Here is a 13,605-nt window from a genome sequence, read left to right on the forward strand (position 1 = left end):
AGATAAACATTAAGACAGAACGAGCATTTAAACAAATGTGTAAAAAAAAAAAAAAACTCTTTCCTCTTTATTGTACTTTAATATAAAACTCTGAACCTTCACAAAAAATGCAGCAGAGTGGTCACACAAGTGTATTAACATTACATAAAATTATATTTTCCACCAGTCAAGGTAGACTAGCACTGATTCATTTTAACTCCAATTAAAATGTCTGAGTTCAAAGTAGAGTTGCTACCACTCTCCCATCCAGACAGAGAGTAAAGGATTTTAAAGTCGTATGTTCTTTGGGTCCCTAGGACTTGTGGCTGTCATAGTTGCCAACCATCTGCTTGATATGAGAGAGTTTTCCCTTCAGGTGTCGACAGCGCTGCTTCTTTTTCTGATAATCTGGAGACTAGAAAATGGGAAAATAAATTAAAATTGTCCTCTTTGTAATTACACTTGTTTAACCAACATGTAAGTTTCACTATTTTACCAAGATGATAAATTCTAACCTTAAACCTAAGAAATATTTCACTTTGCTGAAATCACATAATTCAATTTAATAAGTAGGGAGCTAGCAGCATTGTATGTAAAGCAGGAACCGTCCCTGAATGGGGCATCAGTCCATCGCAGGGCACACTCACTGACATGTCCACAATTACACATACACCTTTGGACTGCAGAGGGAAACGGATATCTAGAGAAGATGCACCCAGAGACCACAGATGTAATATGCACATTAGCCAAGTGCATAGTATTGATGTTTTACAGGTCCAAAACACCTGTGCCACTGCTCTTTCCACTATTTAAAAAACATATTAGGACAAGGTGTTAAAGAAACAAAGAGGGCACTAGAGTACACACTTAACTGGCACATGAATGATGGGTACTAAACATTAAAAGTAAAGGATCAAAATACAGAAGGGGGGGGGGGGGGGGGAGCAAAAAATGTCCAATAAGCATAAATGAGAAAAAATAAAATCACACTTTTCAATGACTTAATTTCTCTAACAAAGATTCACACAGAGATAAGAGTTTTAATGTAATTGCTGCGGCAAACTTGTTTCCATTAGTTATTAGCATACATTTGTATTCCTCACTTTTCCCTCCTTGGCATTTTATAGTTGCTGCATAAAATAAATTGACATTTAAAGTTAAAAGTATAAAAGTAATGACCAAAAAAAAAAGGCATATAGCAGCCAGACCGGCCATCAAATCCGTCCCACTACAGGATACAGAGTATTAGGCCTAAAGGTATATTACTACAGCAAATTTTTTCATGTATAGAAAAACAAAACATTCCAAGACATGACAGAGGCCTGGCAGAATATTAAAAGGACGCCATCAGAGTTTCCTGCCACCACAGTTTTATCAAGATATTAAACATATATGCCATAATAGTTTTAAATTTATTTTCATTCATTAATGAATAGAAAGCTACTCTGATTGTCACCCGTACTGACTTGATTAGTTAATTTTGAGTTTGGTTTGGGTGAATCCATTTGATCTAACTAGGTTATCTGCTCGTGATGCTATTGCTGCCAGTTTAGCAAGGGGCTGGGGAAGCCCGAAAAGTTACGTAGAGACACTTAAGTAGCAGTAACAAACAATGGTGGGTCCCAACTTAAAAACAAAAAAACTAATACAGCTGGTCTACTTCCCCATAATAGTCTCCATTCCACCATCCAGGTATAGCAGAAACACACTCCTCATTTCCATTACTGTATGTGACTATCATATTGATTCCATACTTATTTAGATTTGCCGTTAACATTAGCTGAAAGGCAATTACTTCAATATGCAGTATGTTGGTGCAAATTTAACTATAAAAGTGAAAAAAGAATTTTTTGTAATGTATCGAAGCCCCTCTCTGTCAGTAATGCATGTGTTTTGATGGAACTGAACTGCTTATCATTGGCTATAATACACAGTACAGTAGTATTTTTAAAATGTGTTATTCAGAACAGAAGAGGACTGCCTATGGATTCTTCTCCGCCATTGGAACTGGGCAGATAACAATTAGGAGTTATGTGCAAGGAAATGTACCATTCAGAGCGTACCATGAAGGTTTTTTTTTTTTTTTTTTTTGTATCAGTAGGCTGCTGCTGGAGTATGTGAATTTCTCCTTGGGATTAATAAAGTATCTATCTATCTATCTATCATTGTAACATACAGGAACAAAAAAGCAGTTTGCAAATTTCAGGATTTATTTAATAAAGAACACATTGTGTGCCGTCTTCATTAACAGTAACCTACAACTACAGCATCTTAAAATTGCCTGTGTAAACTTTCCTTCTTTGCTCATATGTGAATATTTTAGTTGTGTAGTTAAACTAAAATTCACTTACTATTATAACGTTAACCCAAAACATGGTGCATAATTAAAACCAAAAAAGTATGACAATATCACACCAGTTCTTAAATGATTTCTCTAGTATCTAATTAACCTCAACGTTAACCCCGAGGATATATTGGGCGCAGAATTCTTTTTAAAAACCATTAAATCTGGGAGTCTTTCTGGATTGGTGGTTATAATCTGATGTATGGCATTAAGCCCAAATAACAATCTGGACAGTATTCTGCTGCCATCTAGTGGATAAAACCATCATGCTACAAAAAATACAATCATACATATTACTATGCATTTATGACTCTATGGTAAATCATCAATATTCATGAGTGGAGTGGATCCTTCAACCAAAACACATAAGGGCATATAAAAATGCTGTAAGCCAGTTTTAAAGCAAACTGAAATTAAACCATTAGTTGAATGAAGAGATAGAGATGACAATGTGAATTGGTCTTTAGATGTTGACAGTTATAGTGAAATTGATGCAAATAACATGGTATGACTAAACTACCATGACATGCCTGGTAACCCAGTTGTGTAACATTGCAGTGGGGTGCAGTATCTATGCTGTAAAAAGGCAAAATGACTGATTAAGTGTAAGGAACAGAAAAACATCAGCCCCCGAAGTACTGTTCATTATGCAACAACTGTCAATGTTCATGTCTGGGGAAATGTGGAAGTCACTATTCCTTGTGCTGTAGTAGCCGACAAAAACAATTGCACAGCATTGATCATGCAGGTCAGGTACGGTCATTCTACCCTTTCATGAGCAAGTAAAATGGAAAAAAAAAAAAAAAAAAAACTGGTATGGCTCTACTGTTTCTTTTGTAACATCGGGTAGTGCATTGGTAAAGGTTTTAAAACATGTCACACAAAGGATGGGTACTAAATCTACATCAATACAGCAGTGGACACTATGGCCATACCTTTCCTATTGTGCTTATGTTGACATGTTTAGTATTTGCATGTTTCTGTTACACATTTTTTTCTTCTTAAATTTTGGCAAATTTTTATGGGGATAAAAGTAACACACTAAGAAAGTTTGCTAAGAAAGATGCTTTTTAAATCCTCTCTTTCAAATAAAGGGTTTAGATTTGGTAGTTTGAATGGCTGAAGGAAAGCTTAGCATACAGTATGCTCCCTGATTATTGCATAATCCCTGATTAAGTTCTAAGTATGCAAAAATATCAAAATACCTATGTCACTAATGAGGAGTGAAGACATTTTTAAATGATTAATATTAATTCATTCTGCAATAAAAAATGCATACAAACTAAAAAAGGGTGAAATATTTACCTTTTTAGAATCCTTTAGATTATTATATTCTTCAGCAACAGCCTAAAATAGAATAAGCAAATAGATTTTTAAATATGCCTTAGTACTAATCAGAAAATAACCATAATATGCCAACAAACCACCTCATAAATCAATTAAAAGATGTAGAATTAAAAAAAAAAAAGCCTAAACAAATGAACCAGTTCTACCATGCCTCTGAAGTGTGTTTATTCTCTAATATCAACATAACATGCAGATAAGATCTTCAGAACAACAACACATACCTCAGCTTGTACAACATTATCTTGAGCGTTTAATATAGGAAACATTTTTCAATCTAATCTACATGCAGGAAGAAAAATGCAAAATGAAGAAAATCCAAAGTTATTACTGAACAACTAATTCCATCTGTATCACCAAGTGCTTTTAGACAGAATTGCTCAAATTAATTTAAGAATTATGATGAGAACATTACTCCTTTTGAAGCTCATCCAGACACAGACTTGGGGATGGCATTTGCCAGGAAGTATCAGTTGACCCAATACAGCCCAGTCAGTTTTGGCCAAAAAGAAGTCTCCTAGAGCCATTCACAAAAATAATCATGGATAATAACACTACTCTTAGATGTGTGCACTATCACAATAAAATTATTTTTATTATAAAGAGATATACAGTATACGTTATATTTTAGCATTACATGTATAGTGCTAGACTTAATCTGTAATGCATTAGGTACACTCTTAAGTGTCCATGCAGGGACCCTCTAAGGCAGACAGTCATCAAAAACCTATATAAATGAGATGTACCATACATACACACCCCTAAATGCAGAGCATGAGGATACCTGGAATAGGATTTTTCCAAAAGACTTATGCAGGGCTCAAGGGTTTGAACAAACAGGGAGGATCAGTAAATAGGAGATGAACACAAATTTATGTCCACCATGGAAGCATGGTGTCAATTTGTGGCTGCTTGTAACAACTACATATTTTGTTTTCCATTTCTCAAACTAACCTGATACTCCTGTGTTCCTTCCTGTAGGCTATCCAGCTGGCTATCCAATTCAGCCAGTTTACTGTTGATATTTTCCATCTCTGATTGGATCTTCTTGTATTCCTGAAGGTCTGAGTCAAATTCCTTCTTGTACTGCTGCCTCTGCTCATCTGTTGATATAGGTGGGTAGATGCTACATGGAAACATACAATGACAGGTAAGTTGAGTAACCACTGTTCAGGAGGTCCAATCAGAGGTGTTCAATGATTTGCAACTCTGGGTATTTGTTCCACCACATTACAAACTTTTTCCAGAAGCCTTTGATGTTCATAATAGTTATTTTTCCTAATCAGGTCTGAATCTTCAAGACCAAAATGCCCTTATGAATAGATTTAAAAACATGGAATTTAGTCGTGGTTTGGCCACCTGGTCCCCCACCCTCCTTCATGAACCTATATGAGTAGTGAGAAAAGTGCTATATACATGTAAATCATCATCATTATATACATTATATACAATATTTCATACACTCCCTCACACTTAATGGGCACCTCTAAACAATCATTAATGTGGCCTTTATGTAAAACAGACTCGCTTCTCCTTCCATTCCAGAAATGCATACACCTACTTTGTGGCAAAAGGAAGGGTTAAAACTTCAATCTTTTTCTGTCAAAATTACCAAATATATCCTCTGGGTTCTTACTAGGTAATTACAGGCATTTGAGTAGCATATAGACAACTTCCGATCTAAAATCCTTTTCCATACTTCTGCAAGATGAAAACTTTCTCTGCTTGTTGAATACCGCAAAAATCATCCACGCACTCACAGATTACACCCAACCCAGGTCACACAAAACTCCAATTTTCCAATTTATCTATATTGGACTTTAAAACAGTTTCTCCACCATGCAGTTACCCCTTTTGTGTATAGCCTGACATTCTGGGATTGAGGTTCTTAGGGATGGATGCTGGTCAGAGAAGCTAATATTAGGCTATACTCCACAAAGTATGCCACAGGTATAGTGGTCCGATTGTGTTGCCGTTGTAACCTGCAACAAAAATGTAAATACAATCTGGCAAAATAAGCAAAAAGAACACTACTTCCTTTATGAATCAATGGTTCTGTGTGTGCAACTGTGTGCAAGTGTACCTAGAAGAATTGATGCGGTTTTGAAGGCAAAGGGTGGTCACACCAAATATTGATTTAGATTTCTCTTCTGGTACCTTTCCTCTGCTTGTCAGACTTTGAACATGCCTTCCTCTATTCTGGTTGCAAAATTACTACTTTTGTATATGCTGCTTCTGTTTAGTAGATGATATTAAAATCTGCATATTCTCGGTTGTATTCCCTCATTCTAGTTAAATATGGGAAATTACCAACTACTTTACACATGATACACTAGCTGCAACATACTTCCCCTTCAACTTCATACAGAACAGGGTTCCACCCTACATTTAACAAAAACTGGTGAAAAAATGTACTTTATTCAATTGTATATAGTTCTTTATATTATATATATATATATATATATATATATATATATATATATAAAGCAACAAATGCAAAATGGACAGCAATAGCTTTGACACTACTAGAGTACAATGATAATACTGCTAATACTATTAATACATTTGTACAGTAATCACCCCATATTCTCAACAAAATATAAGAATCAATCTCCTCACACCACCTAGTTATAAGAAATGTACAAAGACTGGTCAGAGCTAGGCTCTACTTGAAAGGTTTGCATTAGTTCAACATCTCTTGTTTTCTGCAGACAATTTAAAGTCAATAGTTAGTTTTGCTTTCAAGCAACCAACTACATAAATGTGTGTATTTCCCAGTTTACAAACTGACAGTGCACCTATTGAGCAAACACACACAATGTTAAGTTAGAGTCAGTCTTCTTTAGTTACTCAGTAAAATAACTTTGTAATCTATAAAACTTTTCATAAATGTATAATCTCTGTGCTATTACTTTGCTATATCATATGCCACAAAATTAAAATAGTAGTTATGTATATCATGCATAGCAATCATAACACAGTTTTCCTTCTAACCACATTGTAACTGCTGTAAATTGGTAATGGTAAGTATGTTTTAGTATTTTTCAGGTAAGGAAGACTAAAATTGAGGCAAGCGATTTCCCCAATCCGAAGATATCAATATTATCATCTGTAGGACAAGGTGGAATGATTTTTGAACCAGAGAGCTCCAACTATCTGTTTTGCAAAGTATGAGATACAATAGAGATTAAATCAGCTACAAACTCATTTCTGTACTTTAAGTTCTTTCCAGATGGGCTCCGATTGTTCCAATATCAAAAAGTGGGTCAATCACAAATTACATGTTCAAAATTTGTTTTATTATTCAGAAAAAAATATTTGCGTTCTTATCCAACTGGTTTAATAATATTAAAGTCACTTCTTTAGTGACTATATTTAATAAGATGATTAGCACATATTAAAACCTCTTTCCCAAAATGATTCCATTTAATGTTAGGGAATGAAAAAAATTTAGATTTTTTACAGAGATATGATTTTTTTGGAATATAAAAAAAACCTCCATCAAAACAAGGATAAACTAAAAAGAATGTTGTGATTAAACTATGTTCCAGGCTTAATTTGCTCTCTTCATATTTTTGTGCAGTAGTATATTTTTTTAGCCTGTCAAGTAGCCTTCAGTCTACCCATATTTTTTGCATTTGATTTTTTGAAAGCAAGCAAGCACTCAAGCAACATCCTCTTTAAAAAATCATTGCATATTAAACTGTGCAGTATCATGTTTACAAAAGGTTTCAATACATAAACCATCAAAGAGTTTTAAAATTCTGAGAAACTTAAGAGGTTTATATTTCAAGGACACTTAACTTGGGGTGCCTTTTTGTCTGTATTTAGAAAAGTGAATTGTTTCTTCAAGATGCATGGAGTTGTTGTAAAGTGCTAGATCGTGACCTCTAAATTTCAAGCTCAATCTCCACAAAAGACTTATTCTGTATCCCTAAAAATATATATATATTATATACACATACACATATACACGGAATGGATTAAGCATCTCAGGATACTGGGTATCATCAGTTTTCAAATATAATGATCACAGCCTAATTGACTTGAGAAATAATGCCACCAAGAGCCAATTAAGAAGGAACTATGTACTACATTTCAGCTCTCAATATCAAAATAATAAAAATTACACTGAACTGCTTTTTTTCATTTATCAATTTACCTATTTACTTCTTTTTACTAGTTTAAAGTTTCTCTGCTGGCCTAACTCTTTCTCATGGGTCAGGTTTGATTGGTTTTGAACCTAGTTTTGAAAAACTTAAACTTGTCTGAAATGTTATTTGATTTTAATAAAATCAATAAAATGCAAAAAAAAAAAATGCACTGTACCACAGATTTAGGAAAACCTTGAAAAAGCATGCAGGACACACTGCAAAAGTTCATACCTATCCCAGTCTTCATCTTCAAGCTCTTCAGCAGACTCTGCTCCTGTAGTATAATCAGTATCATAATCCTGCATATCTGGTCTTTTTCCTCGACCAGGCTTCTTCCTCTTGGGTGGCTTCTGCCGAGCAGGCTGGTTAGTACCCACTGAGCTGCTGCTGTACATGCTTTGAGGAGGTGGGAAGTTCATCAAGGGGATAGTTGCCTCATTGGGACTGAGGGAAGGGGGAAGAAGAAGAAATTGGTAAGAAATGGAATGCTCAGCACAAGCAAACAAACATTTAGAGTTTCAGTTGATAATTCTTGACAAAATGTGTGTGTGAACATATAAAAGCAATTTTAAGCTGCTTGCAAATGTTCTGTAGGTGTCATAGACTTTGATAAATCAAGTCAGTGTAATATATATACAGGTTAACAGTAAATCAGTAAGGAATGGCCCTAGCAACTGATACCAAACAGACCAAAAAAAAGAGGAATTTGTTTAAGGGAAAAAGGGTTAAGTGTCCCAAGATTTTTCTACAACATAATCAAGGTAACTGAACCAAAAAAAAAAGTGACCCTATATTGGACCATTTGGCCTTCCTATAGATAGTCTAAAGCAGCAACTGGACACTTGACCAGCAAGGTTGCAGACTTTTGTTTCAACAGCTCTGATTTCTAGATGGTTACACCTTTAACTGTAAACATCCATCCGTCCATTTTCCAACCCGCTGAATCCGAACACAGGGTCACGGGGGTCTGCTGGAGCCAATCCCAGCCAACACAGGGCACAAGGCAGGGAACCAATCCAGGGCAGGGTGCCAACCCACCGCAGGACACACACAAACTCACCCACACACCAAGCACACACTAGGGCCAATTTAGAATCGCCAATCCACCTAACCTGCATGTCTTTGGACTGTGGGAGGAAACCGGAGCGCCCGGAGGAAACCCACGCAGACACGGGGAGAACATGCAAACTCCACGCAGGGAGGACCTGGGACGTGAACCCAGGTCCCCAGATCTCCCAACTGCGAGGCAGCAGCGCTACCCACTGCGCCACCGTGCCGCCCTAACTGTAAACATCTCCTTTAAATTAGGCATTTTGTGTTTGCTCTCTTCTTAATAGAGTTAAGAATGCATGATTAGCAGTAATGTATTAAGCTATTATTCAAAGCACATTGGTTCCTATAAGTTCACATCCTAATTTTCTGAACTTTACAGATGTATTATAGCATCTGACAACCATTAAATGTCACAGTGGAAAATATAAGCCACTTTCCCATCACTGGACTCATAAGAAATAGGTTTAGAAATCTGAGATTAAGTCCCATCAACATTTCTTATTTATTTTTAAAGCTGGTGGTCTGAGAAGCATCAGAATGCTATGTTATGATGCCAAGAAAGCGCTTACATATCAATTTATGTAACTCGACTTACTGTGCATCTGTGGCTGTCCGTGAAAATGTTAAACCGCTCTATTAAAAATTAGACACTTTAAAACAGTACAATTGTGGCTTTTTATAATTGTATACTATAGCACAATGGCTAGGAGTAACCTAATATAGTATTAAAATATAACAATGCAATTATATGAATGTAAAGAGGATCTCTGCTGTGCAAATCACTAAATATACACCAAGATCTGTACTTGAGAAATGTACATCATACAAGAAAACGAGTCAGCAATTTCCAATTGTCTTAACAGCAGTGAATAGAATAAAAACTTGGGCTTTTTTCTAGAATTAAAACTAACTAGAATGGGCCTGACATCCAGTGCGTTTCCCTTCTTGAAAGCAAAACAGTAAGCATTATTTGTATTAGGATTGCATTGAATGAAAGATTTTTTTTGTACTTTTGCACATAGTAATTACTACAGTGTTAAATTTAATTGTCTCTCTCTGCTAATGTGGGGTGAGCAAACTGGCACAATAATGGCTCTCATCACATGATCCAAGTGGGTGCTACACATTAGTGGCGATTGAAGAGTTTCCCCTCTGTCTAAGCACTTTGAGCAACAAGAAAAACGCTATATAACCATACGTAATTATTATTAAATCCTACTTGCTGCTATTAAATACTTCAAGGGTTCTTTTCTTTTAACCTACATTGTTTTACACTTGCCGAGGTTCCCTTTTCAGATGTATTTTTTAAAATCACTGGTCAATACAGAGCAGCTTTTAACATATTAAAATTTTAAGGGAAGCTAAGTGTTTGTACTTTCTGTATTTCATGGTAGTTATGACTCCACAAAACCAAACAAACTAAAGCACACATACAAGCCAACTTGGGTTTATGCCCATTGAAGTGCCCTACAGGCTATGAATTAATAAAGGGCACAGAAAGCTTTTATGAATATGCCTTTTAAATAATTAGAAAAGACTACTGGATTATGTATATACCAATTAACAACTGTTAGAAATTGAGAAGTTATTTACATTTATCCAATTTGTTTTATGGAACTGTTCAATTTATGATTTTTTTTAAATAAACAGCTTAATGCTGCTATTTACAATGTGTAAATATTAGGTACAATTGATTTACTGCTGCTTTGTTGCAAACAGTTGAGCTAACTGTGCAGACAAAAATTATATATAAAACCCAAGCACTAACACAAAAAAGTCAGGATATTCTAAAATATAGGTTGAAATCTAACTAAGGAGATGTCCAAAATATTGTTTTAAAACAGAGGACAGGATCATAAAATGTATTTTTAAAAAGTTTTCATTCATTTCTGCTGAACAAGTTTATTGAACAATTTTAAGTAAAAAGGCAATCCCAATAAGTCAGCACTTTCAATTATAACTTCATTTAGACATTAGTTTCACTCTTTACTAAAATACTTTATTACTTAACACTCTTAACACTTACACTCTTTACTAAAATACTTTAATAATAATAATAATAATAAAGTATTATTATACTTTAACTGGTACAATGCTGATAATGCAGTAAATAAAAATTGTCTGTGGTTTACAAGAACCGAGAGCCCTGGAATATCTCATATTTTCCATTTTATACAACACCTAAATTAACCACTTAAAAACTGACAATAAGATTGATGTATATGGTAATAAAATACCTCCTCATAACACAGAAAATGTAGGAGTTAAATTCCATTAGCATCAGAAGTCAGCACTGTAGGAGCCTTTAGTGTAACATTTAAAGACTAAATCTAATGTGGATATCTCTAAAAGGAAAAAACACCATGCAGAAAGCATACAAGGTAAATGAGAAGAGACACTCACGGAGACAAGTGAGGATTACTGTAGCTTGGCTTGAGATATTCCTTCGGGTTATCCCCCATGTCACTCACAGTACCATTCACCTTTTCTGGGTACTCCGGTGACATCTCACCAGAGGGAGGGGAGACATTGTTCACCTGTATATTTAAAAATAAAACACCTTGTTAAAATATCAAGAGAATAGGTCAGTATTCTAATGCTTTTGCAATGGACATCCTACCAAAAATCCTAATGTTTGCCCATTTTTATAAAATGACACTCAAAGAGAGTCAGATGGTTTTTTGACTTATATTTACAAGTCATATTGCCACACAAAAAGCAAATTTACAAATGAGATATTTCATACATATCTATAAAAATGTCAAGCTAAGTTGAAAAGTTTAAAAACAGTTAAAAAGTTTTCAATTAAGACATCTACATTTGTTTCCTGTGCATTATCTGAATCAGAACCTACATTTGATTGTTGTTTTTGAAGCATTACATTTCCACTAGACCACCATAGTAGGATCCAGTAGCAGGAATATGATTTGCAGAACCGAACTTAAGAATTTCTGCTACATATACAAAGTTATCATTATGGAAACAGAGGGTTGTAAAATGGTATGCTATGCAATCTGAAGCACTAATAAAAACAAATTCATTTCTAAATAATTAAAAAAAGTGCACATCTTTATGCAGCGCAGACACACTCATGCTTCCATCTTAAACCAACTGACATTTAGCTGCAAGAAAGTATTTGAACTTACTGTACTTAACTCATAGGGCAGATTATTAGGAACACCTGTACTCCTACATAATCATGCAATTATTTAATTAGCCAATAATATGGAAGCAGCACACTTCATAAAATCCTGCAAATACTGCTCAGGAGCTTCAGTTAATGTTCACATCAAACACCAGAATGGGGAAACAAATGTGATCTCATGGACATCAACTGTGGCATGACTGCTGATGCCTCAAAAGCTGGTTTGAGCATTTCTGTAACTGCTGATCTATGGGGATTTCACACACAACAACCTCTAGAGTTTACACAGAATGATGCAAAAAAAAAAAAAAAAACACCCAGTGACTGGTAGTTCTGTGGACAGAAATGCTTTGTTGATGAGGGGGTCAGAGGAAAATGGCCAGACTGGTTCATGCGGACAGAAAGGTGATGTTAACTTAGACAACCACACTGTACAATCACGATGAGCTGAAAAGCATCTCCGAATACACTACATGTTGAACCTTGAGGCAGACAGGCTAAAATAGCAGAAGACTATATTGAGTTCCACTCCTATCAGCCAAGAAAAGAAAGCTGTGCCTGCAATGGACACAGGCTCACCAAAACTGGTCCACTGAAGACAAAAAAAAAACAACCTTGTTTGATAAATCTTGATTTCTGTCAAGGCACACAGATGGTGTGTCAGAATTTAGAGCAACAACACGAATGCATGCATCCAACCTGCCTAGTATTATTTAACAGTAAAGGTTCTTAACATGACAATTTAAACTTGAGGTAGGAATTATTACATAATTTAAATTAATAGCATTCTTTTCCAGATCAAATAGAGGGGGAAAAAAAGTATGGAATCATTCACTGTTAAAAAAAATTAGGGAATCAAATGAAAATAATCACAATTAGTATATGTGTGTAAATGAGAGGGAGGTCAGTGGAATGGCGAGGATGAAAGGAGCAGAGTTGGCAAAGATGGATGAGTTCAAATAATTGGGATCAACAGTACACAGTAATGGGGATTGTGGAAGAGAGGTGAAAAAGAGGCAGGGTGGAATGGGTGGAGAAGAGTGTCAGGAGTGATTTGTGACAGACTGGTATCAGCAAAACTGAAAGGGAAGGTCTACAGGATGGTAGTGAGACTAGCTATGTTATATAGGTTGGAGATGGTGCTACTGACCAGAAAACAGGAGACAGAGCTGAAGGTAGCAATGTTAAAGTATGCTAAGATTTGCATTGGGTGTGACGAGGATGGATAGGATTAGAAATGAGTACATTAGAGGGTCAACTGAAGTTGGATGGTTGGGAGACAAAGTCAGAGAGGTGAGATTGCGTTGGTTTGGACATGTGCAGAGGAGAGATGCTGGGTATATTGGGAGAAGGATGCTAAGGATAGAGCTGCCAGGAAAGAGGAAAAGAGAAAGGCCTAAGAGAAGGTTTATGGATGTGGTGAGAGAGGACATGCAGGTGATGGGTGTAACAGAACAAGATGCAAAGGACAGAAAGAAATGGAAGAAGATGATCTGTTGTGGCAACCCCTAATGGGAGCAGCCGAAAGAAGAAGAACTTTGTTGCTTTAATTGTTGATTCCGATTGTTGCTCCCCCCCTGGCTTTT

General features: G+C 35.7%; 1 protein-coding gene across 2 annotated transcripts in view; it reads right to left on the minus strand.

Annotated features, from left to right (window-relative positions):
• Positions 1-280: 280 nt before the first annotated feature.
• Positions 281-13,605, minus strand: part of oclnb (occludin b) — a 169,369-nt gene continuing 156,044 nt past the window's right edge. For both annotated transcript variants that reach the window (XM_051930122.1, XM_028792861.2), the window contains exons 5-9: positions 11,278-11,411; positions 8,053-8,265; positions 4,622-4,793; positions 3,629-3,670; positions 281-394 (exon numbers count right to left, since the gene is read on the minus strand). In XM_051930122.1, the coding sequence (XP_051786082.1) occupies positions 293-394; positions 3,629-3,670; positions 4,622-4,793; positions 8,053-8,265; positions 11,278-11,411 (663 nt within the window). In that variant the 3' untranslated portion in view covers positions 281-292. The remainder of the gene's footprint in view (positions 395-3,628; positions 3,671-4,621; positions 4,794-8,052; positions 8,266-11,277; positions 11,412-13,605) is intronic.

This window comes from Erpetoichthys calabaricus, chromosome 7 (genome assembly GCF_900747795.2).
Source record: "Erpetoichthys calabaricus chromosome 7, fErpCal1.3, whole genome shotgun sequence".
NCBI lineage: Eukaryota > Metazoa > Chordata > Cladistia > Polypteriformes > Polypteridae > Erpetoichthys > Erpetoichthys calabaricus.